Source organism: Benincasa hispida, chromosome 6 (assembly GCF_009727055.1).
Source record: "Benincasa hispida cultivar B227 chromosome 6, ASM972705v1, whole genome shotgun sequence".
Taxonomy (NCBI): Eukaryota; Viridiplantae; Streptophyta; class Magnoliopsida; order Cucurbitales; family Cucurbitaceae; genus Benincasa; species Benincasa hispida.
This window is the reverse complement of record NC_052354.1, coordinates 43,575,183-43,600,217: the sequence shown is the minus strand read 5'-3', so window position 1 is coordinate 43,600,217 and position 25,035 is coordinate 43,575,183. Positions and strand designations below refer to the sequence as shown.

General features: G+C 34.6%; 2 protein-coding genes across 3 annotated transcripts; one reads left to right on the top strand and one right to left on the bottom strand.

Annotated features, from left to right (window-relative positions):
* Positions 1 to 6,892: 6,892 nt before the first annotated feature.
* LOC120079380 (lysine-specific demethylase JMJ25) lies at positions 6,893 to 14,710 on the top strand. Of its 2 annotated transcripts, XM_039033544.1 has the most exons (14): positions 6,893 to 7,395; positions 7,471 to 7,575; positions 7,929 to 8,071; positions 8,179 to 8,278; positions 8,406 to 8,538; positions 8,637 to 8,691; positions 8,899 to 9,577; positions 9,715 to 10,044; positions 11,619 to 12,038; positions 12,124 to 12,196; positions 12,549 to 12,634; positions 13,798 to 13,917; positions 14,120 to 14,190; positions 14,390 to 14,710. In XM_039033544.1, exons 1-14 carry the CDS (start codon positions 7,072 to 7,074, stop codon positions 14,487 to 14,489), a joined length of 2,739 nt encoding a protein of 912 aa, XP_038889472.1. In that variant the 5' UTR covers positions 6,893 to 7,071; the 3' UTR covers positions 14,490 to 14,710. The 2 variants fall into 2 exon arrangements, with proteins under 2 accessions (XP_038889472.1, XP_038889471.1); XM_039033543.1 differs by having other exon boundaries at positions 6,893 to 7,575.
* On the bottom strand, positions 14,642 to 18,781 carry LOC120079381 (psbP domain-containing protein 7, chloroplastic). The gene is made up of 3 exons (XM_039033545.1): positions 18,315 to 18,781; positions 15,783 to 16,008; positions 14,642 to 15,081 (listed from the first exon to the last, which is right to left on the bottom strand). The coding sequence occupies exons 1-3, from the start codon at positions 18,625 to 18,627 to the stop codon at positions 14,775 to 14,777; spliced, it is 846 nt and encodes a 281-aa protein (XP_038889473.1). The 5' UTR covers positions 18,628 to 18,781; the 3' UTR covers positions 14,642 to 14,774.
* Between the last annotated feature and the right edge of the window lie 6,254 nt (positions 18,782 to 25,035).

Genomic DNA, 25,035 nt, shown 5'->3' with positions numbered 1-25,035 from the left:
GAAAACATGCAAATCAGCTAAGTTAAGCTGGAAAAAGATGAGGAAAACACTTCAAACAGGAGATTGGGAGAATAACGGCTACACATGCTCAAAGGAGGAGGTGCCAAGTTGAGGTAAAGGGTGAGACACCTATAAATAGGGCAGAATGCTTCACTTCGACTCACAAAACATTTCAATTCATAAAGATCACTTAAAAAGGAGTAAGTGAGAGTAAATAAGAGAAATCCGTGCATTGAATGGGGAGAAGCAGCGCTGATTGGATGGTGGTCAAAACAGTGGCGTTGGAAAAAGCATAATGTATAGATAGACGCTTGGGCTAAGTTCAAACGAGGAGTTATTTCAAACTACTCGTGCAAATCATGTGATTTTTTTACCAAAAAATTTTAAATTGAATGTAGTTTTAGTATGAGGGCTGCTATGAAGAAACCCTAAGGCTGTCAAATTCAAGAAAAACCGAGAGGTGTTCACCAGTGGGGAGATAGTCGGGCCAGGTAGAGTGAACTTGAGACTTTGAACTTTCGAAAGGGAATCTCAAAGCGAAAATCTAAGGTAAGCTAGTTAAGACATTTTCACACATTTTTGTAGAAGAAAATGTCTTGAGATAAGGTCCGGAAGAGTGAGTAATCTAAGCTTGAATTTGAATATGAAATAGGGTCCAATAGGAGATTAAGGGAAACCGGGTGAACTGGGAAGGAAAAGCAATCTCAACGGATCACTGTGAGTGGTTTCTTCTTTTAGTATTTTAAGCATATTCTGAATTAATATGCTATGGTTTATAAATGAATGCTTATACTATGAGATGAGCATGAGATTGAGATAGTCAGGGGTTCTATGAACCTAGCACCTGAGCCCAAGATGAAATCTCACAGGATAATCAAGGGACCGAGAAGTCTAGTTCCTGAGTCTGTGGGAGGGGAAACCTTGAGTGGGATGGTTAGAGGGTCGATGGGCCTAACATCTGAGCCCATGAAGGGAGAACTATGTGCACATAGGTTAATGAATGCTTATGGATGTGAATTGTTAACTATCTACCGTGTGTGTAGGTAGGGTTGTGAAAAGTTTCATTCAAGATGGAGGTCTGCGTAGTAACCTCATGATATGATGTTTATAAATTGAAAGAGACTTATAATTATGATTCCACTCACTGGGATTCAAAAACTCATGTTTTATTTTCATGTTTTCCTCGCAGGTAGTAGAAGAGTCAAGTTGTAAGGATTGGTCAAGGTTTGCCACAAGTTAGAAGCAGTACTAAAAGAGTGTTGTAGTCGGGATAGGGCTACGTTTGTAAATATAATTTAGAAACTTGTAAACTGGTTTCCTAAACAAAATATGTGATTTCATTTATTCCATTAAGTTTTCCGCTGCAGTATTAAATGTTTTAAAAAGAAACTAGTAAAGAGTGGTAAATTGTTTTCATGAAAGAGCGACATTTGTTGTCATCACACCTCCTCTTAGACGATAGATGAAATCTGGGAGGGGGTGTGATAGTAAAAACAGCCTTTTGACCCAATCGTTATTACAAACAACCTATGAAAGGTTAACTTACTAATGATGGTTATATCGAGTGGACAAAATATATCTACAGTGAGTGGAGTGCAACTTTGAGCTTTAGTGGAGTGACCTAGTAGTTAACGAATAGAGGTTAATTTGGTATAAAGAGTTTAGCTAATTAATCTCGGATCGTTGGAGACCATGATCTGTAGGTCCCTTTACTAGCTCACAAACAGATTAGTCTTAGGGTAGCGTGATAAGTTGATTTGAAACGTTCACATTAGAATTAAGGGAATTAGTAATTATATGTGATATAATTATTGGGGTTGATGCCCTAAAGTCTCGTGTCCTGTAGTTTGTAAACTTTTTGTACGAACGCTTGTGTTGTATAATATATGATATTTACTTCACATTTTGATTTTGCTCAGTTATATGTTTTATTTGTTTTACCACAAACCAATAAACATAAATTCCTTGGTTATTTGTATGTAACTTAAGTATGTATGTGGTGACATATAAGTGGATCATGTCTTGAGTGATAACCAAAATGGTATGTAGTAAATGGATATAAGAGGGAAACCTTATCCTGGTAACACTACGGATGCGGTCCTCTTTGTGGAATGGTCAAAAGTGTTGTGACTTGTCATAGATGGTCTGATCCTAATCATTCGTATAGAGGACATGCAAGCGGGGGTGTCCTATACAAAGAGTTTGTATAAGACCTGACCAGAAAGTGTTAACGCCTTGTTATATAACATCGTTCATGACAGAGACTTCACTTCACTAGGATGACCATAGGTAATATGACCTCGATCCTAAGTGAGTTGGGAACTCTTGCCATTGAGGGCGGTCTTTTGATTTGTATGGGTGTGAGTGGCCAGGTCGCCGATTCAAACCTACCATTTTGAGGATTCTTCTTATTTGGGAGCTGGGAACTCGACTATACAAGATGGAATTTACTCATTCCATGAAGCAGCGACAAGTAGATAGATAGCTCCCTTAAGGGCTGATTCCAGGGCTTGAACAATGTGGCGCCACACACCTTCTCTTAGCCCGAGAGTTGTTCACACATAGTTGGACTATGTTGTATTGTTCATTAGAGGAATCAGTGGTACTTAAGGAGTGAGATGTAACTACAGGGGCAAAACGGTAAATTGGCCCAGCTGTACTTACGAGCATCTATGAAGGGTCATCGTACTCGTGATTGGTTATATCTGATGGACACAGAAATATATCTGTGGTAAGAAGAGTTCAACTGTTGGTCTTTAGTAGAATGCCTGACAGTTAACGGATGGTGGATCTCATGGCTAAAAAGTTTAATTAGCTATTGACATACCGTTGGAGCTTCGAGTCACAGGTCCATTAGGTCCCCTGGGTAGCTTGGATAAAGTTGAGAATCAGTGTCTGGGTCAGTTTGAAATGTTCAAATTGACAAGAGGGAGTTCTATTATATATGATATAATTGGACTAGTTAATTATATATGATATAATTGACTAAATGTATGAGATACATTATTTTAGAGGAAATTAGATATAAATATGATTTATATCAAGTGGAGGATAAATTACTATAGTAGATATGTGATATCAAACCATAGAGTAAGAATATAATATGATTATATTCATTAATTATTAAATTGATTAATTATATGATAATTGGCCGAAAACTTCTCTCGGTCGTGCGTTAGTGGGAGAATCTGAAGTCGGTTATTGTAAACGAAGAATAAAATGAAAATTTGTTTCATTTTGCAAAAGGTTCAAAAAATTCGCAATCGGTGTGAAAACGTAAACGATCGCCTAGCTTTAGAGCCTATACGATAGTTACACATTGTCTAAACGATCGCACACCAGCACCTAAACGATCGCATGCCTGTCCCTAAACGATCGCTTAGCTTTCCTAAACGATCACATAACATGCCGCGTTTTCTAAACGACCGTCTACCTTTTATTAAACGACCACTTAGTAAAACCTACACGATCGTGTAGCTTCTTCTAAACGATAAACACTCTTGCTATACGATAGCTCTTTCTCTCCTACTTGCTTATCGTCTACACGATTTGTCTTTTCTCCGACCTTTACCAAATTCACTAAAGACCACACTTTGGATTCTCACTCCGAGAATACCAAGGGCTTCAATTGGTGGTGTCGTCCCCACTATTTACTTGTTCATGCTTGATCGAGTTGCTGCCGTTCGTGTAGACGATGTGCTGTTGCTGCCAACTGGTTTGTCGGGTGATAGAGTTCACGTAGAGGTGCTTCCGCTGCTTCTGAGTTCGACGTTTGAAGAGAATCTTCAACTAATATGAGAACTATTTTCCTTGTATTTTTATTGTTCGAAGTATGCCGTTAATTAGTGTTAATTTGCATAACTATCTGTTGGAATGTATATGTTGTATTTCGGTCACAATGAAATCGGAAAGATCTGAATGCACTCATGGATGCTCTTCATTAAGAGTCCCTTCAATAATTACACGTTTAATTTTGGAATTAAACTAAATTGGAGAATCAATTAATATTTAAATATGATTTAAAGATTAAATTCATGAATAAAGATTCATGGTGGTGGAATTTGTGTTAAATTAATTTAATATTTTATATTAAATCAGTTGAATTAATTAATTTGTTTAATTAAAAATTAATTATTAATTTTGAAAAAAAATAATTTTGAATTAATTTTTGTAAAATTAATAAAATTTCAGTTTTGTTTTTTGAATTAAAAAACCGAAATTAAGTTTTAGTTTGAAAATAAATTTCAAATTAAAAAGAAAAAAGAAGAAAATTAGAAATGGAAAAAGTGGGGTTTTCCTACTTTAGGTGTTAGTACCTTAGTCACTAAACCACCAAGCTTTCCAGCTCAAATTCACAAGCATGAGTTATGATTCATGCAAGGCTGTTAGTTGCATGAAAGTCATGCAAGTATTAAGCTGAAATTTTGAGTGGAATGGGCATGCATTAGAGGTGTTTCAGCTGAAAGTTTCAAGAGTTGGAAAACTGGGTTTTGAGCTGAAAAACCAGAACCTCCTCTCCTTTATTCCTTAATTCAAGCTTATTTTAAGTCTCACAACTCAATCTAAGGCACCAAGAGGATACTGGGGAAGACCTTGTGGTGGTTCACATCCATAGGAAGATAGAATTGTAGCGGGAATTTGTGATTCAAGGGAATCTTCAAAGGTTAGTATTGAAACCCTCTTTTTAGTTTATAAGCATACTGTTTTTTTTGAGTCAAAATTAATGAATTAGAATATGCTGTTTTGCTTCCGCTGCTTGCTTCTTAACCCAACAATTGGTATTAGAGTATCATAAGCATTCAATTCTATTTAATTATTGGCATGGTGGTGTTTTCATAAGTTGTGTATGACAATGATAAACTAATATAGTTTTTATGAGTTTTGGCATTGTTTTCTCTCCAGTTATGTTTGTAATTCTTGTATTGGCTCTTTTTTTATGGGCTTTAATGTGTGTTTAAGTGTTTGTAATTCGTTTGGAGTCATTTAGAGTCTCAATTAGGATGTAATTGAAGAAAGAAGTGAAGAAGGTCAAAACAGTAGGAACTGGATTTTCAGTCACTGCCCAATACTTGATGCTCGATGCTCCAAAACTTGATGCACGATGCATACTCGATGAGCAACTCGATGGTTTATTTTTTGAAATACTCGATGCATGATACCATACTCGATAGTACTCGATGGCATACTCGATGATATTTAGTGAAATACTCGATGCACGATGGTGCTTGAGGGCATACTCGATGCTTGATGGTACTCGATGATTTTTGCCCAGTTCAACACAATCTTGAGCATTGGATGTCCGGTTCGAGAGGTCCGGGTCCGGTTCAAGGCAGTTCGAGCAATCTATAAATGTTTTGAAGCTAGTTTTTTGTTGTTTTTGTAATAATTAGGCCTTTGCTTGCTTGAAAATGTCAAAATTACAACCATATCAGTTTGTGTTTAATTATTTATGCATGTGATGTATATTATAATTAAATAAATCTTGTATGTGCATAAAGTATGCCATATAGATTTAAAATCCCACCATAGGAAGCATGTTAGGTGCATTAAAAGTATGTTATAAAGTGATAATATATAGTATGCATGTATAGGGTTTCAAATGTTTTAATATAAAGGTTATATTAAATGTTGAATGCCTTTGATGCATGCTATGGATGCTTAGCATGTCTAAAATTTTGTAAATTGTTATATAACTGGGTTAGACATTTAAAATCCATAACAAAAATAAGTTGCATGCTCATGTAGGTTAATCATCTGTTTTAATAGTTAAAGTAGGTCGACATCTTGTAAAATATGGTTACAAACTAAATCGATATATAACCCTGTCTAAGGCTGGGGGTATTTAAGTTGACGGTCTACGGAACACCTCCTACTTGGGGATTATGGCCGAATAATTGAGCGTTGTTAATCGATTTTATAAGCAATACGTGAACAGTGAGAGATTTTAAAATTGGTTTATCACATAGACATTGTAGATTAATCCAAATATAAACGTTATACTTAGATAAAAACCTAGACTTAGGTTGTTTAATTAACCGAAACAAACTTGAGTAAAGATGTTAAACAAATATTAGGACACTTTAGTGAGAGTTTAATAGCATATATGATATAATCCCCAAAGTTTAGGGATATAAATTGCTATTTGCCCTTATTTTTCTAAACAAGTTTAATACAAAGTTTAATATTTAATTTTTTAAAAATGATATAAAGTTTAATATTTAATTGATCTATGATAGGGGTTTTCAGAAATATAAAATAAGAAAAAATATTTACACAAATAACAAAATTTAATTATAGTTGTGATACACATTATTATAAATGTTTATCACATATAGCTCTGATAGAAGTCTATTATTGTCTATCAATGACATAAACTGATAAGTCTATTCTTGATAGAGGCTGACGTCTATCAATGTGATGAAACTAATAGAAGTCTACTAATATCATTGATCTATCAGTGATAGAAATTGATACAAGTTTATCATTGATAAAGATTGATAAAAGTCCATCAATATTTTTTTTTTGCTATTTTTTTAAATGGTTTGACATTTTTTTTCTATGTAAAAAATTATTTCTATGCTATAAATTTATTTTTTAAAAATGATATGAAATTTAATTTTTTTAAAATATGATCTCAGTAAATATATAGATGCCAAGTTGAGCTGACTTCTTGTTGCACATAAAATTTAAAATTTATATCTATTAGCTTGACTAAATCTATAATGGTGCTGTTCTTTTCGTATGTATTCCTTTTCTGGGTAATTGCGCTAGATAGAATTTTTAGGAATAATAAGAAAGTATATATCAACATAAATTTTTATCTCATTCTTTCCATTTGGGTTCTTTTCTTTTCTTTTTTTTTTTTTTTTTTTTTTTTTTCTTTTTTCGCGGAAAAAACAAACGAAGGAAGTAAATTCTGGTGACTTTGTTCTGGCAGTGGCGGGTCTTGAACAGCTCGCTGCCTCAACGCTTCACAACAAACACAAAATCCCGAAATTCAAAACCCTAGTTTCATCTCCACTTTCCTCCGATTCAACCTGCGCCTCGAATTCCACGAGGCCAGTTCCTTCAATGGATCTTCCACGATCAACTTCTGCAAACGGCGAGGACGTTGGAATTCCAGACGATTTACGGTGCAAGAGGTCCGACGGTAAACAATGGCGGTGTACCGCCATGTCTATGCCGGACAAAACAGTGTGCGAGAAGCACTATATTCAAGCGAAGAAAAGGGCGGCGAATTCTGCAATGAGAGCGCACTTGAAGAAAGCGAAGAGGAAATCGTTGGAGGAAAGTGATTTCTACTTGGAAGATAAGAGTGATGATTTCGATGCACCTCTCTCGAGTGGTAGGATTGCTGAACAATCTCATCCCGGGAAGAAGTCGTCGAAGAGTCAGGTTCGGTACTCGCCTGATACTCCACCTACTAGGAGTTTGCCTTTGCGTATTTCCTCAAAGCATGATGATTCGCAGAGAGATTTGTCGCCGTATGAAGAGAGTTGGAGGCCTTATAAGACAACTGCTGCGGACTCTTCGAGGAATTTGTCGCAAAAAAGCTTTGATGCTAATGCCACGACGGTGAGCTTTGCTGCATTATTTACTCTTTAACTTCTTTAAACAATTGAACTGTTAGTGCGGATGAGGGGATTATCGAGTAACTCGTATCTGTAGGACTAATTCGTTCCTTATTTTCCGGACTAGAGCACATAAAATTTCTAAATTGTTTCTATTTTCTTGCTATCAATTTGACCCCTGTGAACTTTGAGGTTTAACTAAGGATAAAACATGAAGACGAGTGAAATCGTTCTGGACGGGCAAGACCGATTGTTGTCTAGTAGCAATTCCCTTGTGTGTGTGTGTTTTTTCTTCAACTGCTTACTTTGGGTGGGGGAGCTGGATCAGCATGTGATGTTTGTTCCAACAATCTACAGGAGTACTCTGATGCAAGCACCAATTCCTCTGAGGAGATTGGTGGGCAGACGTGTCATCAATGTCGAAGGAATGAAAGAGATGGAGTAATCTGGTGTCTCAGGTGTGATAGGAGAGGATATTGCAGTAATTGCATCTCTAAATGGTTGGTATATTTCTCTAATTGTTATTTTTCAACTGGCCCCCCTCTTTCTGGAGGATGTGTTTTCTACCCTCATCATCACTTTGAGGTCCTTTGTTGATATTTTGTAGGTACTTGGATATACCATTGGAGGAAATTCAAAAAATTTGCCCTGCATGTAGAGGTATTTGTAACTGCAGAGTGTGTCTGCGTGGTGGTAATTTGATTAAGGTATACTTGAATTGGAGGGATTTTAAGCTGTTGAGTTATTGAGAATCATTACCTTTTGGAAGATTGATATAGTTCCGCAGAGCTAGGTCTCATTTTTTTTAATATATTTTTCTTTTATCTGATATAGGTAAGAATAAGGGAAATACCGGTTTTAGACAGGTTGCAATATCTCTGTTGTCTATTGTCATCTGTACTACCTGTTATCAAACAGATCCACATTCAACAATGCTTTGAATTGGAACTTGAAAAACGGATCCTAGGTATGATTTTTGATAATATATCATTATCATGTTGAATTTGATGCTATTGAAGGTTCTTCACTGCTATTCCACCCTTACACTATTTGAGCATATTCCAGGAGATGAGATGCTTCTTCTTAGAGCAAAGTTGAATGCAGATGAGCAGATGTGCTGGTAATTTTTATTCACGTGTTCAATGTTTTTAAACAGTCAATTCTAGCATATCTGCATATCATTTCTTTCCTGCTAATTTGTTGAAGAAAATATTTTGATTAGTCAGTTATTTTTAATTATTTCTAGTAAAATCATCTGTTGGATTTTTCAGATATTTATAAATTTATTTATTTTAAAGATTAAACTAAAGCTTCATCTGTCTTTCAGCAATTTTTGCAGGATACCTATTATTGATTATCATCGGCATTGTCCAAACTGCTACTATGATCTATGCCTCAGTTGCTGTCAAGATCTACGTGAAGCATCCACCTCGGGAAATGGTGGAGGCTTGGGAGATAATGGGAATGGTATGATGGGCCAGAAACCTTTGTTTGAACGACAATACAGACAGAGATTGAAATTCTCAGATAAAATCCTCTACTGGAAAGCTGATTGTGATGGCAATATACCTTGTCCTCCAAGGGAATATGGGGGCTGTGGTTATTTTCAGTTAAACCTGAATCGGATTTTTAAAATGAACTGGGTTGCAAAACTGGTTAAAAATGTTGAGGAAATGGTTGGTGGCTGTAGGGTTCATGATTTCGGAACTTTACCAGAAGCAGAGTCGGATGATCCCAACTTTTTGCATTGTGCTCATCGAGATAACAGCAGCGATAATTTTTTATATTGCCCAACATCATCAGACATTAAATTTAACGGAATCAGGGATTTCAGAAAACATTGGGCCAGCGGAAAACCCATTATTGTCAGGCAGGTTTTTGATAGTTCGTCCATTGCAAGCTGGGATCCAGAGGTTATCTGGAGAGGAATTCGGGGTAAGACTGATGAGGGAATGAAATACGAGAATCAATTAGTGAAGGCCATCAATTGCTCAGACCAGTCTGAGGTAGGTTATTATAACTAGAGGTCATAACTCATAGCCCATTGATCATCATGCTCGATGATCATATTAGCTCCTCTCTGATGCTGTAGATGAAATGTAGTCACTGATGTTGTATGATGAAATACCTTTTGTTATGGCAGGTCAAAATTGAGCTTCATCAGTTCATCGAAGGATACTTTGATGGTCGTATCTCGGAAAGTGGCAGGCCAGAAATATTGAAGTTGAAAGACTGGCCTTCCCCCAGTGAATCTGAAGACTTTATTTTGTACCAGAGGCCTGAATTCATTGTTAAATTACCTTTACTTGAGTATATTCATTCCAAATGGGGACTTCTTAATGTTGCAGCAAAATTGCCACATTACTCTTTACAAAATGATGTGGGGCCTAAGATTTTTATAAGTTATGGAGCCTCTAAGGAGCCTAGTGCAGGTGATTCTGCGACTAATCTTAGTATCAACATGCGTGACATGGTTAGTTTTCTTAAATTTCCCTACATGTCTTTGTTTGCAATGCATAGTAATGTGTTTAGAGCCAATATTGAAAACGTCACATAAACATAACTTCGTTGGGTGTTGCTATATGCTTTTGTGGATTGGAGGAGACTGTTTCTTTGAGTTTGCATTTGCCTTTATAATAATTGTAGATAGCAAGTTCGTAATTATGAAATTTAATGTTTACTTTGAGTTTTGACCTAATCAAGGAGATGTTACCAAAAATTTTCTTTATATTATAGAGTTTTGATTTGTTTCCTTCCATATTGTAATCTATCTCAATAAGAATTATAATACATACAGCCTGTAGGTTGCAAAGCTAGAAGCACCGTTCATTTATGAGGAATGTTGTAGAATTTCTGCTGGTAAAAGCTATTTTTGAGATGTCTCATTCAATTTCTATTTTATGGTTATCTGGTTAAGAAGATTTTAGTAGTAACTTGAGGTGGTCTAGGCTTTTTCGGGGAAGACCAGTTGGGTTAGACTTGTTAACTTCAGAACTCAATTTGTTATCATGAAGAAATTGAATTTTATGAATGACATTTGGACTTATTTTTGTTTCCCTTTAGTAACGTTCTATGTGAAATTAAGGAGTACAGCAACATGTTTTGTGTGTGTTTCAAAGAAACCGGGCTTTCATTGAGAAGAAATGAAAGAATACAAAATCAGCAAACAAAAACACCACCCAACAGAATTATCATGAGTTGGCCTAGTGGTAAATAAGGGAGCATTCCCTTGATAAAGGGCTAAGAGGTCATGCGTTCAATCCATGGTGATGACCTACCTAGGATTTAATATCCTATGAGTTTCCTTGACATTCAATGTTATAGGGTTAGACGGCTTGTCCCGTGAGATTAGTCGTGGTGCGTGTGAGCGGGTCCGAACACTCACGAATATAAAAAAAGAAACAAAAAAACCACCCAAAAGAACAGAGCCAAATACTTTATAAAATAGCCAAAAAAAAAAAAAAAGGAAAAAAGAAAAACTGACAGAATATGACCCTGATCTTGAAAGGACAAATGTAATAAGAGCTCGTCCATTATAAGACAACAAACGCTGTTTCAAGCCATGCATGCACCAAACACTATTTTTTTTAGGCTTTTGGCTGGTCATTAACATTCCCTAATAACATTTTCAATATTCTCGCTTTTGTTTTGGTGGACCATCCTTTTGGTGGTACTAAACAAGTTTTATGGTTGACTATCAATTGTGCTTTTTTCTGCCTGCTTTGTCTTTTGGTGTAAAACAACACACCCACTTTTGTTCGTCGTAACATGTCTTATTTAATTTCCAATTGGAGATCTTTGTTTTAAACAAATCACTAATAGGTGTTTGGAGCCTTACTCCTTTATATCATCAATCATTGAAATTGTATCTTCATTAAAAAAAAGAGATATTCAGGTTGTCCTCATCTTAGTCTTCTTATAAGAATGATGGAAATTGAAGAACAATTGTTAGTGCTTCTACTCGCGTGCGTGTGTGTCTTCAAGGAGTGCATGAATCACCATGATGGATCAAAATGGATTCACATTGCTGAGCTGTGCTGTGGTCAGGTATATTTATTGGTTCATACTCATTCAGTGAAGCCTAAAGATGCTCAAGGGATTGATATTGAGTGCACTGAAAATGCCAACGTGAAATCTGTGGTGAATGAGTTGCATAGTGACGAAGAATTGTGTTCTGGTGACGGGAGATCAGCAGACCTATTAGTCCATGGTCTTGGGTTGCAGGATGAGGATGAGGCTAGGGTTGAAGGAGAGACAGAATTTGCAATGTTGAGTCAGAAGATGGAATCTAATAGTGTTGATGAACAATCTGCGAACTCCAAAATGTCAGATATAGATATCTCTGAAAAAAGTTGTTCAGCAGTTGTTTGGGATGTCTTTCGGCGGAAGGATGTTCCCAAATTGACTGAGTATTTAAGACTACATTGGAAGGAATTTAGGAAGCCTGTCAACATAAACAATGATCTTGTAAGTTGTTCCTCCCTTCCCCCTCATTTTTAAATATTGCAGAAAAAGTTTGTAAATGATTTCACTTGCAATTTCCTTGTGTCAGATTATGCGGCCTCTTTATGACGGAGCATTGTACCTCGATGGACATCATAAAGGGAAATTGAAAGCTGAATTCGGTAAACTTCGTCTGATTTTCTTAAGCTTTCCTTGTGCATCTGAGAGAGAAAATGCTTTTTGTACAGTCATTGTTTAAATTTGCATCAATTATGTTTACAATAAGGAGCCAGTGGGTTTAATTTTAAGGGGAGTGAAGATAAATTATAGATGTTGGCCATTTCTAAACCACAAGATAGATTCTCTTCAAGAGCGTATTTTCTGAACTTGAGATAACCACCCTTGTATTATCTTTTTCCCCTCTTCTTCTTCTCTCTCTCTTTGCTTTGCACAGAAATGAAATTGAACAAATGTTTCACCAATGCATCTTAGTTCCTCTCCCATATAATCTTTGTACATGCATGTCTCTTTCAGGGGTAGAGCCTTGGACATTTGTGCAGCGTTTAGGTGAAGCCGTTTTTGTCCCTTCAGGATGCCCTTTTCAAGTCATGAATCTTCAGGTTGTTTATCTGTTTCTTTACCATTTGATTTAGGACAGTTATTCTGGTCAAAACATTTATCAACTGCCTCTCCACAAATGAGGCCAAACTACTCATCAAATAAGAAGCAAATGTGCAATGATGCCTAGCTTGATCCTTGTGAAATTTTGAATACTAAACTTTTATTTCCCTATTGGTAAATGAAGGATCTACATTCTTGAACTTCAATAAATTTGAGGACTTGTAGAATAAGGGCGAGTTTGAATTGCCTCTTGAAAAATTTGCTCTTAAGTGAAACACTTGTTTTCTAAGTAATGGAAGAAAATTAATTAAATGTTTAATCTAAGAGCACTTAAATGCTTTTTATCTGTTTTTAGAATTTCAGAAACTACTTTTAATTGTAGAAAAATTGGATGAGTGATTTTAAAGGGTTAAAAGCATTATCTAAAACTTCAAATACTACTAGCTTGGTCTCATTCTCTTAGATTGGGATCCTCTTGTAATTCGGGCAGGGGCTCCCTTTTGGTGAGCTTGTTTTGTATGTGCCTTTGTATCTTCTTCCATATTTTTCAATGAAAGTCTTCTTTCTTTCTTTCTCTTTCTCTTTCTTTTCTTTCAATTTAAAGAAAAGGCAAATACTACCTATCTGAAAATTCACGTTAAGCCTCCCTCCTCGAACACTTAAAAAAATGTACAACACACAGCAATTCAGTAACTACATCTTGATTCTTGAGCTCACAGTTCGACTTAACTATTTTAACTAGGGAAAAGACATTTTTTTTGGGATATGGGAATGGGTGTAACTTATTTGTTTCCAAGGAAGTTTTATTCTTTTTAGTTCTTTTGAAGCGTACAGGTCCATTTCTATTAACTGAATCAATATTCCTATATTGTGAACACTGAATATTGAAGTCCTGAAGTTTGTATTTCTTAGAATTTGATGGTAAGCCTCGTTGGTTTCCAAATTGCCTCCCAGGCCATCTTGACAGGCAATTTTGAATTACTAGGTGATATTTACTTGTGATAACTCATGGTAATTTGATCACTAGTCACAGGAGTAGAGTTATCAAAATATGATTGTTTACTCTTTAGATGTGTAAAGTAAAAATCTAATTTTAGCCTGTTTTATCGTCATATTTCTGGGCAATATGACTCTTATGATTTGTTTACTGTATACTTTGCAGTCCAATGTCCAATTGGGTCTTGACTTCTTATCTCCTGAAAGTGTTGGTGAGGCTGCAAGAATGGCTGCAGATATCAGGTGTCTTCCTAATGATCATGAAGCAAAACTGCAAGTGCTGGAGGTCAGAGACGAGGAAAAATTTGAATTTAATTTGGTCCATTTTCTTTATATTTTCATGAGTGTTCGAGGCAACTTACGTGCATAAGCACCTTGATTAATCTCATGGACCAATTGACGGTCTTATAACTCCTTTTGGTCTTCTTTTTTAATATTATTCGTATCTCATTTTTTGTTTTCCTATGTTGGTCTGGGGTCTGGTGTAGGTTGGAAAAATCTCACTTTATGCAGCAAGCTCAGTTATCAAAGAAGTACAGAAATTGGTGCTCGATCCAAAGTGAGATGCTCTGTCCTTGAAACTTTAGTTCTTGTTGTATAATCTTTTATCAGTATGAGAAAATAAACTGTTGAATTATACTGATTTTGGGAATAAACCTAAATGCTAAATTTTCTCATGAACATGAAGTAAACTCTATATATTTTCCTTATTATTCTCCACATCTACTTGAAGTCCTTCTGTTTGTCAATTCTTCTAGATTAAGTGAAGAACTCGGAGTTGGGGACCCTAATTTGACTGCTGCTGTTTCTGAGAACTTGGAGAAGATGACAAAGCAAAGGCAGATAAGTTGTGCTTAGTTTGTTTATATTTATTGTATTATAGATTTGAAAGAGTATATTTACCGAAACTCACTACTTGACCCGAAAACCTCTACATACCAATGCGTGCAGTAGTGAGATCTTGTGCACATACCAACTAACAAAATATGTTTTAGGCATTTAGCCTGATGTAGAAACATTGTAACATCTCCAATATAGTTTTATAAATGGCAAGATAATGAGTTTTACATTGTTCTAAATTTTGCAGTACCCTCTCCAAAAAATTCCGAAATCCCACCCCACAGTAATACCACATAACAACCTTCAAGCTGAGAGGCAAAAAGAATTGGCAATTGTCTTCATCTCTGATTTTAGACCTAGCCATTCTGATTCAGGTGCCTGGGCATTCAGTGTATATAATTTGCCCCGACGAGCACAACAAACTGCAATGTTGTGCCTCCGAAACGAGGAGCTTTCCACTTTAAATTCCAGTTCATAGTATTTGCCTAGCAAATCCTCTCTCAGAGTTGTTTGTATCAAGGTTCCTTTAAGATCAGAGCGTTTGCTGGCCCTTGTAATAGTCCTGATCACAGCTTCCCCTACTTCATTTGGACCTCCAAATGCTTCAATTCTGTGTAGTAATCCAAAGAACAGAAAAAAAAAACCCCTATATAGAATCAAATTTCATTTGAATTCGGTAAGCCCTACTAGAACTAACTATTGAGGCAATCGATTAAGAGCTGCTATCATTGTAGGTTCATTTCGTTTTGAACTATCTCGTTTTAAATGTGTAGTGTATAGAAATCCAGAACCTAAGACGAGATCTGACGATTGGAACATTACAACACTGAATCTTGAATGAACATTCTATTTAGCTTTACCTTGTTTTGGTCTCTCTCAGGAACAAGAAGTGTTTGGTTAACATGTTAGTCATGTGTAACTGAAGTTGAAGAAGTCGAGTTTATGTTTAGTTAGCGAGTTTGCTAGCGAATTGAAGTCTATGATGCCCACTTATACACACACACTACCTTATAATTTTATGAATCATGAACTCACGAATCAAACATAGGCTCTATGCACCTTGGTTTTTATAACCCAACTCCTTTACGATCAAATAGATTATACAAATCCAGATTAATCATCCTCGGAATTCATTAACTAGAATTAAACATCTTTTAAGGGTTTTGAAATGTCTTAAATCTAGGACGTTTTGATCAATTCCTACCTTGTATTTTAGAATCTGGAAAGGGTTGAAGGAGTTTGAATTCCCATTTGCTTGGTAGGACTTAAGTCATAGGTTTGAAGTAATCATAGATAAGTTAGATAGCTTACGAAAAATCAAGAGGTACCGGAGACACAATGACGCTAACATTGAGCTCTCCACTCGATCCCGGAGGACCAAATGCAACCACTGGCTCATTGACATTCTGACGACGACGACGATCCATGGTGGAACCAGTCAAGGGTGGAGGGTCCAGTGATCGTTCATATTCCGATTTTTCAGCTGCTCGATACAGCAACCTCTGGTCGCCTACCCAACTCGCCGGGTATATGAACTCTGGATGTTCCTTAAACATAAACTTTTAGGCAGTGCGCAGTGATAATGAAAAAAACCATAAGATGCAATCCGTTAGGACTTTAGGAGTATTCTTTACATATATAGCACAATATAAAAAGTACCACCTGACTCGTGTTTGTTTAAGTATTTTTTTACAGATCTACCAAAAAAATAGTGCCAATGATTAAAAACAGCGTTTTTTCCCCAAGTTAAAAGTTCAAAGCCTGAGATAATATTTAGACAGAATTATTGCCTTTGTGATGATACATAATAAATGGTTGTTAAAAGTTCAATATAAGAAATGATTGTTATTTACACACATTAATTACCACATTAAAATATATGGATCTATTGAAAATGAACGGAAGTCCATTTATTGTTTAGTTAAATTATAAATTTTAATTCTTGCACTGAAGTTTGTGTTTAGACTTTAGACACAAAAAATGGAAGTTAAGATTTCATTAGGCATAAAATTTATATTTACTCTTAAACAGATTAAATAATTTTTAAAAAATCATTTTTTTAGGAATTTATTAGTTATAATTTAAGGTTTAAAAATTTATTAGATACAAAATCGAAATTTGACACCTCTAATAGTTGAGGGACACGAAACTTTATTATTATTGTTATTTTTATGTAACTTAACCTTAAATTTATGTGCTAATCTAAGCATTATCAACCTATATGAGGATGATATCAATTTTAGTTTGGCTAAATCATAAAGAATGTTTTTAAATTTTGTATTTTGTGTTAAAAATCCTCTTGAACTTTTACAAATCTAAAGAATATACTTAAATGATCAAAAATAGTTAAAAAGATACTCTTATCATTAGTTTCAGAAAGAAGGAAGCCATTAAAGTTTTGTTTAAAAAATAACCTCAAACTTTCAAATTTTTTTAAAATACCATTAAACTTACAAGAAAAGTTTAAAAATACCTTCACTATTAGTATATGAAAAAAAATTGTTAATATCTTATTGAAAAATTAAGTTAATTTTTTTAAAAATAAAAGTTTAAAAAATGTTCCTATTGTTAGTAGGATGACAATTTATTTGTAGTTTTATTGAGTTTGAAAATAACCAATTTTAAAACAAATTATATAGACATCATCATTTTTTTCCATATAAATACCATCATTATTCTCATATTTTCCCCATTCTTACAATCAAAATAAACAATAAAGTTGTAAGTTAAAAGCATAAAATCTCACAAAATTTCAAAATCTAAATTATCTCTTAAAATATACTAAAACGATAAATAGTCAAATAAAAAAATTTGTTTAACTATTACCACATACTCAATTACTAATGTAATAAAATCTTTTTATGTTTTCATCATTCTCTTCTTATTATAGGTCATTTATCTTACATGAAGTATGCATTTTTACTCATTTATTTATTATCTCTTAGATAAATAAATGTCAAGCAGGTTTATGTTCATGTATCTGTAAGGGTATTTTTTTTTTTTGTTCATATATCTTTATTTTTAATTTTTAAGTTTGAGGGTATTTTTGGAACTTCGAAAAATTAAGTAGTATTTTTTACACAAAACACTAACAGTTTCCCTCTATACTAATGATAAATGTATATTTGAACTCATTTTGTAAGTTTAAGGATACTTTTGACATAAAGTGATATTTTGTGTAGTTTAGGCTAAATGTATATTTGAACTCATTTTGTAAGTTTAAGGATACTTTTGACATAAAGTGATATTTTGTGTAGTTTAGACTAAATGTATATTTGAACTCATTTTGTAAGTTTACGAATACTTTTGACATAAAGTGATATTTTGTGTAGTTTAGGCTTTTAGTTTTTTTTTGTACTTTCAAATAGTAAACTTCAGCATTCGTACTTAATCTTAAATTTACTTCATCCTTGACATAGTGTTCATATTATCAACCTCGTGGTTTGAGGTTTGATTCCCCACCCCACACTTTAATTATAACATCTTTAAAAAAAAAAAATTACTCCATCCTTCACGTTTATTTTTATTTATTTATTTATTTTTTATTTATTAGCCTTTTTCACTCTAAATCTTAGAAACATATTGTGTTTTTCGTATATAGAATTATTATTATTATTTAATCAATTACATAACAAATAAACTTAGGGACTAAAATTAAAATTTTAAAAATACATGAGTTTAATTTGAACAAATTTTAAACTACAGTAATTTAATTAAGATTAGTTTATGTATATTTTTATTTATGACCTCACTCAACGTAAAGAGAGAAATTTCAAGAGAGAAAAAAAGTTAAATTATCCAAAGAGAAACTTTGTATGTTGGAGAAGCGAAGAAGGAACTGACCAAATCCTTCATTGGCATCCAAGCACCGACTGTAGCCTCCAATTGGATAAACAACATCAAGTCTCAATCGCCGACTGTTTTCCGGCGACAGACCGAGCAGAAAGCTCGTCACGCCGGCGAAATTTGCGCCAACGGCCACCAGAGAAGCCGATCCGATCCCAACAATCAGCCTCCGCCGAAACGTGACTGCCAGCGGCGTGAATTCCTCCGCCGCAGATTTTCCGGCTGGGTCGTCGGATGGCCACTGCGCCGATATTGTGCTCCGCGGGAAATTCATCATTCGGCTGCCGGAAAAGCAGCGACTCAACGCCATTCCTTATGAGTTAAATTTCCCACTTCGACAGTTCTTTCTGGAGAGGGAAAATAGAAAACCTATTTGATTATATTTATCGGTTTTGTCCCCCTCTATCCATAAGTCTCTCTCCCAGGATAGTTTTAGTAAAATTGTCATAAATAAATTCTACAAGTTTTCATCTATCAAAATTAGTACATATTTTTAGAACTATTTGTTGTAATTTTTCTCCATCCATCTCATTTGATCGATCATCGAAATTTGCATAAATATTTAATTTTTTCATTGTTTTAGACTTTTTCGATAAAATCTTAACACTGATAATCTATCAATTTTTCTAAATATTATATAATCTTTCTAAATTTTATATTAAATCTAAAAATTAAGATTTGGGATATCTTGATGTATCTCGACAAAATTTAACCGAGATTATATATATTTAGGGTGAAAATCTCGGACAAATTAATGCCAAGATTATTTTGTATTTTCCTAAATCTTAATTTTATTTGCAAATTTTGATTTTTTGCAAAATTTAAAAATCACAATGCAGTTGATATCCGTCAAATCATAATTGGTAAATTTATTTGAAACTTTGAAAATTTATATAATTGTGGAAAACAAAAATTAGGGTAAAGATTTGAAAATTTATATAAAAATTTGATATAAGATTTGGTAAAAATAGTTAAAGTTGGAGAAAATTTGAAAAGATATGAGTGAAATCTTGGTATAAATTTAGAAAAAATAACTTTTTAACTAAATCTCGATGATCGATCTCGCTCGAGATGGATCGAGAAAGACTAGTTTAACGAATTAAAAAAAAAGTGCTAGTTTTGAAAAGTGAAACGAAGAGTGTTATTTTTGACAATTGTCCATAGTTTTATTAGGGAAAATTTTATTTATTTATTTATCTTTTTCACCCCTAAGTTTTGAATTTAGTTTCTTTTTAACTCTAAGTGACTATTTGGGGTGCTAAGTTGAGCTATGATGTCTTAAGTTTTTCTTTTTGTCGTTGCTCTGTATTTTTCTTTTTTAATTGAATCTCCTCCACTATTTTAGTAGCCAATGAAATGCCACCACATTTATTCAACAATTTCACTCTCAGTTCTCCGAATTTGGAGGATCAGAAGAGAATCAAAAGAGAATAAATCTCCATTTCTCACTTATTCTTGCTAGAAAATGTTCATGAAAAAAAAACTTTATTTTATTTTATTTTTTTTAATTTGTTACATACTTTTCAATTACACAAATACTTTTCCAAATATTCTTAACACTCATGAGTGAATTCAATTTAATAAAAATATATTTTACAATTTTCTACATTTAAGCATTGCATTTAACTTAGACAAAATGCTATTATTTATATAATCATCAACCTTACAACATACTTTAATAGGCATTGGTCTTATAATAGTCGGAAGTGGTTGTCGAAATTGATTATCGAAGATGATTTTCACCGGAGTTTGTAGTTAGAGGTGATTGTCGGAGCCCGAAGTTGGTCGCATGAAGGTGGTATTGGAGTTGGTTGTCGGAGGTGGTTGTCAAAGCCGAGAGTTGGTCATTGGAGTTAGTGACGCGAAAGTGGTCATCGAAGATGATTTTCGTTGGAGTTTGTAGTCGGAACCTAAAGTTGGTAGCATGGAAGTGCTATTGGAGTTGGTCGTCAGAGTTTGTTGTCAAAGCCCAGAGTTGGTAGCGTGAAAGTGGTTGTCGAAGTTGATCATCAAAGATGATTTTTGTCGGAATTTGCAGTTGGAGGTGGTTGTTGGAGGTCCTTGAAAGTTGGTTGCATGAAGGTGGTATTGGATTGATTGCCAGTTTTCTTCGTCGAAGGTGGTTGTTAGATCCTAAAGTTGGTCATTGCAGTTGGTCGCACGAAAGTGGTCGTTGAGTTAATCATCAGAGATGATTTTCGTTGGAGTTTGTAGTCGGAGGTGGTTGTCGGAGCCTAGATTTGGTCGCATAAAGGTGGTTGTCGGAGTTGATCATTGGGGTTGGTCGCATGAAGGTGGTTGTTGGAGTTGGTCGTGGGTTATCGTCGGAGAAGGTTGCCGAAACCAAGAGTTAATCTTGAAGTGTGGCAACACTAGTCGCTGATAGTGGTCGATGGGTGGAGCCACTGAAAACATTAGAAGAAAGGAGAACTTAGTGTTGTGGGGTGACACTACAACAAATAGGGCTTATGAAAGCTTCTGGACATAGCCTTTTTAATAATAGGCTATGGAATCCTTAAAAAAGACGAAAATTTTTAAAAACTAAATTTGGGGGTGCGCTTTAAAATTTTGAATTATCCACCTGACACGTAAAATCCTTTCTTTCTTTTTCTCTATTTCTTGTCCTTTCCTTTCTTCGTCTCTATACAAAAAACCTAGATCTTCCTCTCTCAAATCTCAACCTTATTTCTCCTAAATCTCAACTTTCTTTCTTCTCATAGAACCCAATCTTCACCATCAATGAGAACGTTAAAGTTACCTTGTTGAATCTGGACTCTTGCTTCATGTTACCCCTTTTTAGGGCCAGGCCTCAAATCCATCCCCACCGATCTTGGTGATGGTACGATTGTCCACTGTTAGGCGCCAAAATTCAGAAGATAGACGAAACCTTGTTTCTTTTTCCTCTTAATAGCATCTGTAAGTTTTTATTTCCTCAACTCCAAAATCTAGGGCTCGCAAGTTAGATGAATAAGATTTTCTTTTGTAGGTAAGAACACACATTTTTCTTCTTCTTCTTCCTCTCTTATGTTTCAATTTCAACTCCTAGGTTTTATGGATTTCACTCTGGCTCTTTGTCTACAACTCCCTCTATCTCTGTCTCTTCTCAAAACTATTAGACACTTGAAGCTAATGATTCGAGGTTAGTGACTGGATCCTCCCACCCTTTTAGACCCGTTTTATGTTTGGATTTCAATCAACTCTTGAACATTCATGCTTTCAAATTTAATTCTTATGGGTATCATTTGAATGGGTAATTGCAAGTACTATCTCATGCTAAAAGTAAAAATTTTATGCTAGAACTCGATCCTCGATCCGGTCCAGAACTCGATCCTCGATCCGGTTCAGAACTCGATCCTCGATCTGATCCAGAACTCCATCCTCAATCCCCACTGTGAAGAACTCGATTCGGTCTAGAACTCGATCCGATCCAGAACTCGATCCAAGTCTTGATTCGATCCTCGATCTACTCCAGAACTCCCCCATTGTGAAGAACTCGATGCTTGCCCAAATCTACCGCATAACAAAACCCACTCAATGCTCTCCCACTCGATGCTATTGTGTGTTCCTTTACCTCTTTCATTTTAATAAGTTCGTTTATTCAAAAAAACTATTATTGATTACTTTGTTATCTTGTGTTGTGGAATTTAGATTCTGATTTTAACATTATTTTCCTTCTTCTCCCTTCAGTTGAGTAGTTTTTTACAGGTCAAAATGGTGGCATACAAATGATTCTTAATTTTGAAAGAGTGAGGTACGTGATTTGCTTTTGACTTATTAATTAAATGAGTTTATATTTATTTAAAACAAGTTTGTGTAAGTTCTTAAATTTCACATATTCTGATTTTGATTTAAATTTGTGTGAGTAGGTGTTGTAATTAGTCACTTAGGACTTTTTTTTTTTTTTTTTTTAACACTGTAGCTGTTTGACCTTAATATACTATCTTTGGTTGATATTGTTACCAAAATATGTGGAAATTTGGTTGCATTATTAGTGAGTTATCACTAACGAGGTGAAGAGTAACTCACAAAAATGCATTTAACAGCCCTATGATCAAGATTGGACCGGAGTAGTACACCCAAAAACTTTGAGTCGTAATTCAGAATATATGCGAGATGTTAGAAATTATTTTTAAGACAGTCGATGAGAGTCTTAAAGTTCAAGATCTTACTAGGCATTCTATTCATTAGGTAGGTAGCTTTGAGAATTGCTTCCCCCCAAAGATATTTTGGAACCTGCATAGAAAACATTATAGCACGTGCCACTTTAAGTAAATGCTTATTTTTCTTTTCAGCAATCCCATTTTATTGGGTAGAATTCCAATATGTAGACTGATGAATAATATCTTTGTCTTTCAAAACTTCGCCAAAAAACTCATTAAAGTACTCAGATCCATTATCTGAGTGTAAAATGCAGATTTGATTTGAAATCGGGTTTCAATCATATTGTAAAAATGTCTTTCACTCTAGATTTTTTTTGCATCAAATAAACCCAAGATAAACGAATATGATCATCAATAAAAGTAACAAACCATCATTTTCCACTATGAGTCGTAATTTTAGGACCCCAAACATCGTTATGAATTAAATAAAAAGGTTTTGAAGCCTTATAAGATTTTGAAAAATATGTAGACCGATGTTTTTTTTTTTTTTTTTTTTTTTTTTTTTGCAAAAATGCAACTCCCTTAAATAAGTTTGGAAATAAATATTTGAGATAAGAAAAACTGGGATGCCTTAGTCTATGATGCCACAGTATAATTTGTTCTTTAACAGAAAAAGAAGTTACCTTGTTGAATCTGGACTCTTGCTTCATGTTACCCCTTTTTAGGGCCAGGCCTCAAATCCATCCCCACCGATCTTGGTGATGGTACGATTGTCCACTGTTAGGCGCCAAAATTCAGAAGATAGACGAAACCTTGTTTCTTTTTTCCTCTTAATAGCATCTGTAAGTTTTTATTTCCTCAACTCCAAAATCTAGGGCTCGCAAGTTAGATGAATAAGATTTTCTTTTGTAGGTAAGAACACACATTTTTCTTCTTCTTCTTCCTCTCTTATGTTTCAATTTCAACTCCTAGGTTTTATGGATTTCACTCTGGCTTTTGTCTACCAACTCCCTCTATTCTGTCTCTCTCTCAAAACTATTAGACACTTGAAGCTAATGATTCGAGGTTAGTGACTGGATTCTCCCACCCTTTTAGACCCGTTTTATGTTTGGATTTCAATCAACTCTTGAACAATTCATGCCTTTCAAATTTAATTCTTATGGGTATCATTTGAATGGGTAATTGCAAGTACTATCTCATGCTAAAAGTAAAAATTTTATTGCTAGAACTCGATCCCTCGATCCGGTCCAGAACTCGATCCTCGTATCCGGTTCAGAACTCGATCCTCGATCTGATCCAGAACTCCATCCTCAATCCCCACTGTGAAGAACTCGATTCGGTCTAGAACTCGATCCGATCCAGAAACTCGATCCAAAGTCTTGATTCGATCCTCGATCTACTCCAGAACTCCCCATTTGAAGAACTCGATGCTTGCCCAAATCTACCGCATAACAAAACCCACTCAATGCTCTCCCACTCGATGCTATTGTGTGTTCCTTTACCTCTTTCATTTTAATAAGTTCGTTTATTCAAAAAAACTATTATTGATTACTTGTTATCTTGTGTTGTGGAATTTAGATTCTGATTTTAACATTATTTTCCTTCTTCTCCTTCAGTTGAGTAGTTTTTTTACAGGTCAAAATGGTGGCATACAAATGATTCTTAATTTTGAAAGAGTGAGGTACGTGATTTGCTTTTTGACTTATTAATTAAATAGAGTTTTATATTATTTAAAACAAGTTTGTGTAAGTTTTAAATTTCACAATATTCTGATTTTGATTTAAATTTGTGTGAGTAGGTGTTTGTAATTAGTCACTTAGGACTTTTTTTTTTTTTTTTTTTTAACACTGTAGCTGTTTGACCTTAATATACTATCTTTGGTTGATATTGTTACAAAAATATGTGGAAATTTGGTTGCATTATTAGTGAGTTATCACTAACGAGTGGAAGAGTAACTCACAAAAATGCATTTAACAGCCCTATGATCAAGATTGGACCGGAGTAAGTACACCCAAAAACTTTGAGTCGTAATTCAGAATATATGCGAGATGTTAGAAATTATTTTTAAGACAGTCGATGAGAGTCTTAAAGTTCAAGATCTTACTAGGCATTCTATTCATTAGGTAGGTAGCTTTGAAGAATTGCTTCCCCCCAAAGATATTTTGGAAACCTGCATAGAAAACATTATAGCACGTGCCACTTTAAGTAAATGCTTATTTTTCTTTTCAGCAATCCATTTTATTGGGTAGAATTCCAATATGTAGACTGATGAATAATATCTTTGTCTTTCAAAACTTCGCCAAAAAACTCATTAAAGTACTCAGATCCATTATCTGAGTGTAAAATGCAGATTTGATTTGAAATCGGGTTTCAATCATATTGTAAAAATGTCTTTTCACTCTAGATTTTTTTTTGCATCAAATAAACCCAAGATAAACGATATGATCATCAATAAAAGTAACAAACCATCATTTTCCACTATGAGTCGTAATTTTAGGACCCCAAACATCGTTATGAATTAAATAAAAAGGTTTTGAAGCTTATAAGATTTTGAAAAATATGTAGACCGATGTTTTTTTTTTTTTTTTTTTTTTTTTTTTTTTTGCAAAAATGCAACC

What these genes read in the sequence shown, in the direction of transcription:
- LOC120079380 (XM_039033543.1), top strand. Translation starts at nt 7,072, where the DNA reads ATGGATCTTCCACGATCAACTTCTGCAAACGGCGAGGACGTTGGAATT. An exon ending in AGTAATTGCATCTCTAAATG is followed by an intron (nt 8,072 to 8,178) that starts GTTGGTATATTT and finishes GATATTTTGTAG; the next exon opens with GTACTTGGATATACCATTGG. An exon ending in GTATCAACATGCGTGACATG is followed by an intron (nt 10,045 to 11,618) that starts GTTAGTTTTCTT and finishes TGCTGTGGTCAG; the next exon opens with GTATATTTATTGGTTCATAC.
- LOC120079381 (XM_039033545.1), bottom strand. Translation starts at nt 18,627, where the DNA reads ATGGCGTTGAGTCGCTGCTTTTCCGGCAGCCGAATGATGAATTTCCCG. An exon ending in GGATGCCAATGAAGGATTTG is followed by an intron (nt 16,009 to 18,314) that starts GTCAGTTCCTTC and finishes AGGAACATCCAG; the next exon opens with AGTTCATATACCCGGCGAGT. An exon ending in CCGGTACCTCTTGATTTTTC is followed by an intron (nt 15,082 to 15,782) that starts GTAAGCTATCTA and finishes ATTACTACACAG; the next exon opens with AATTGAAGCATTTGGAGGTC.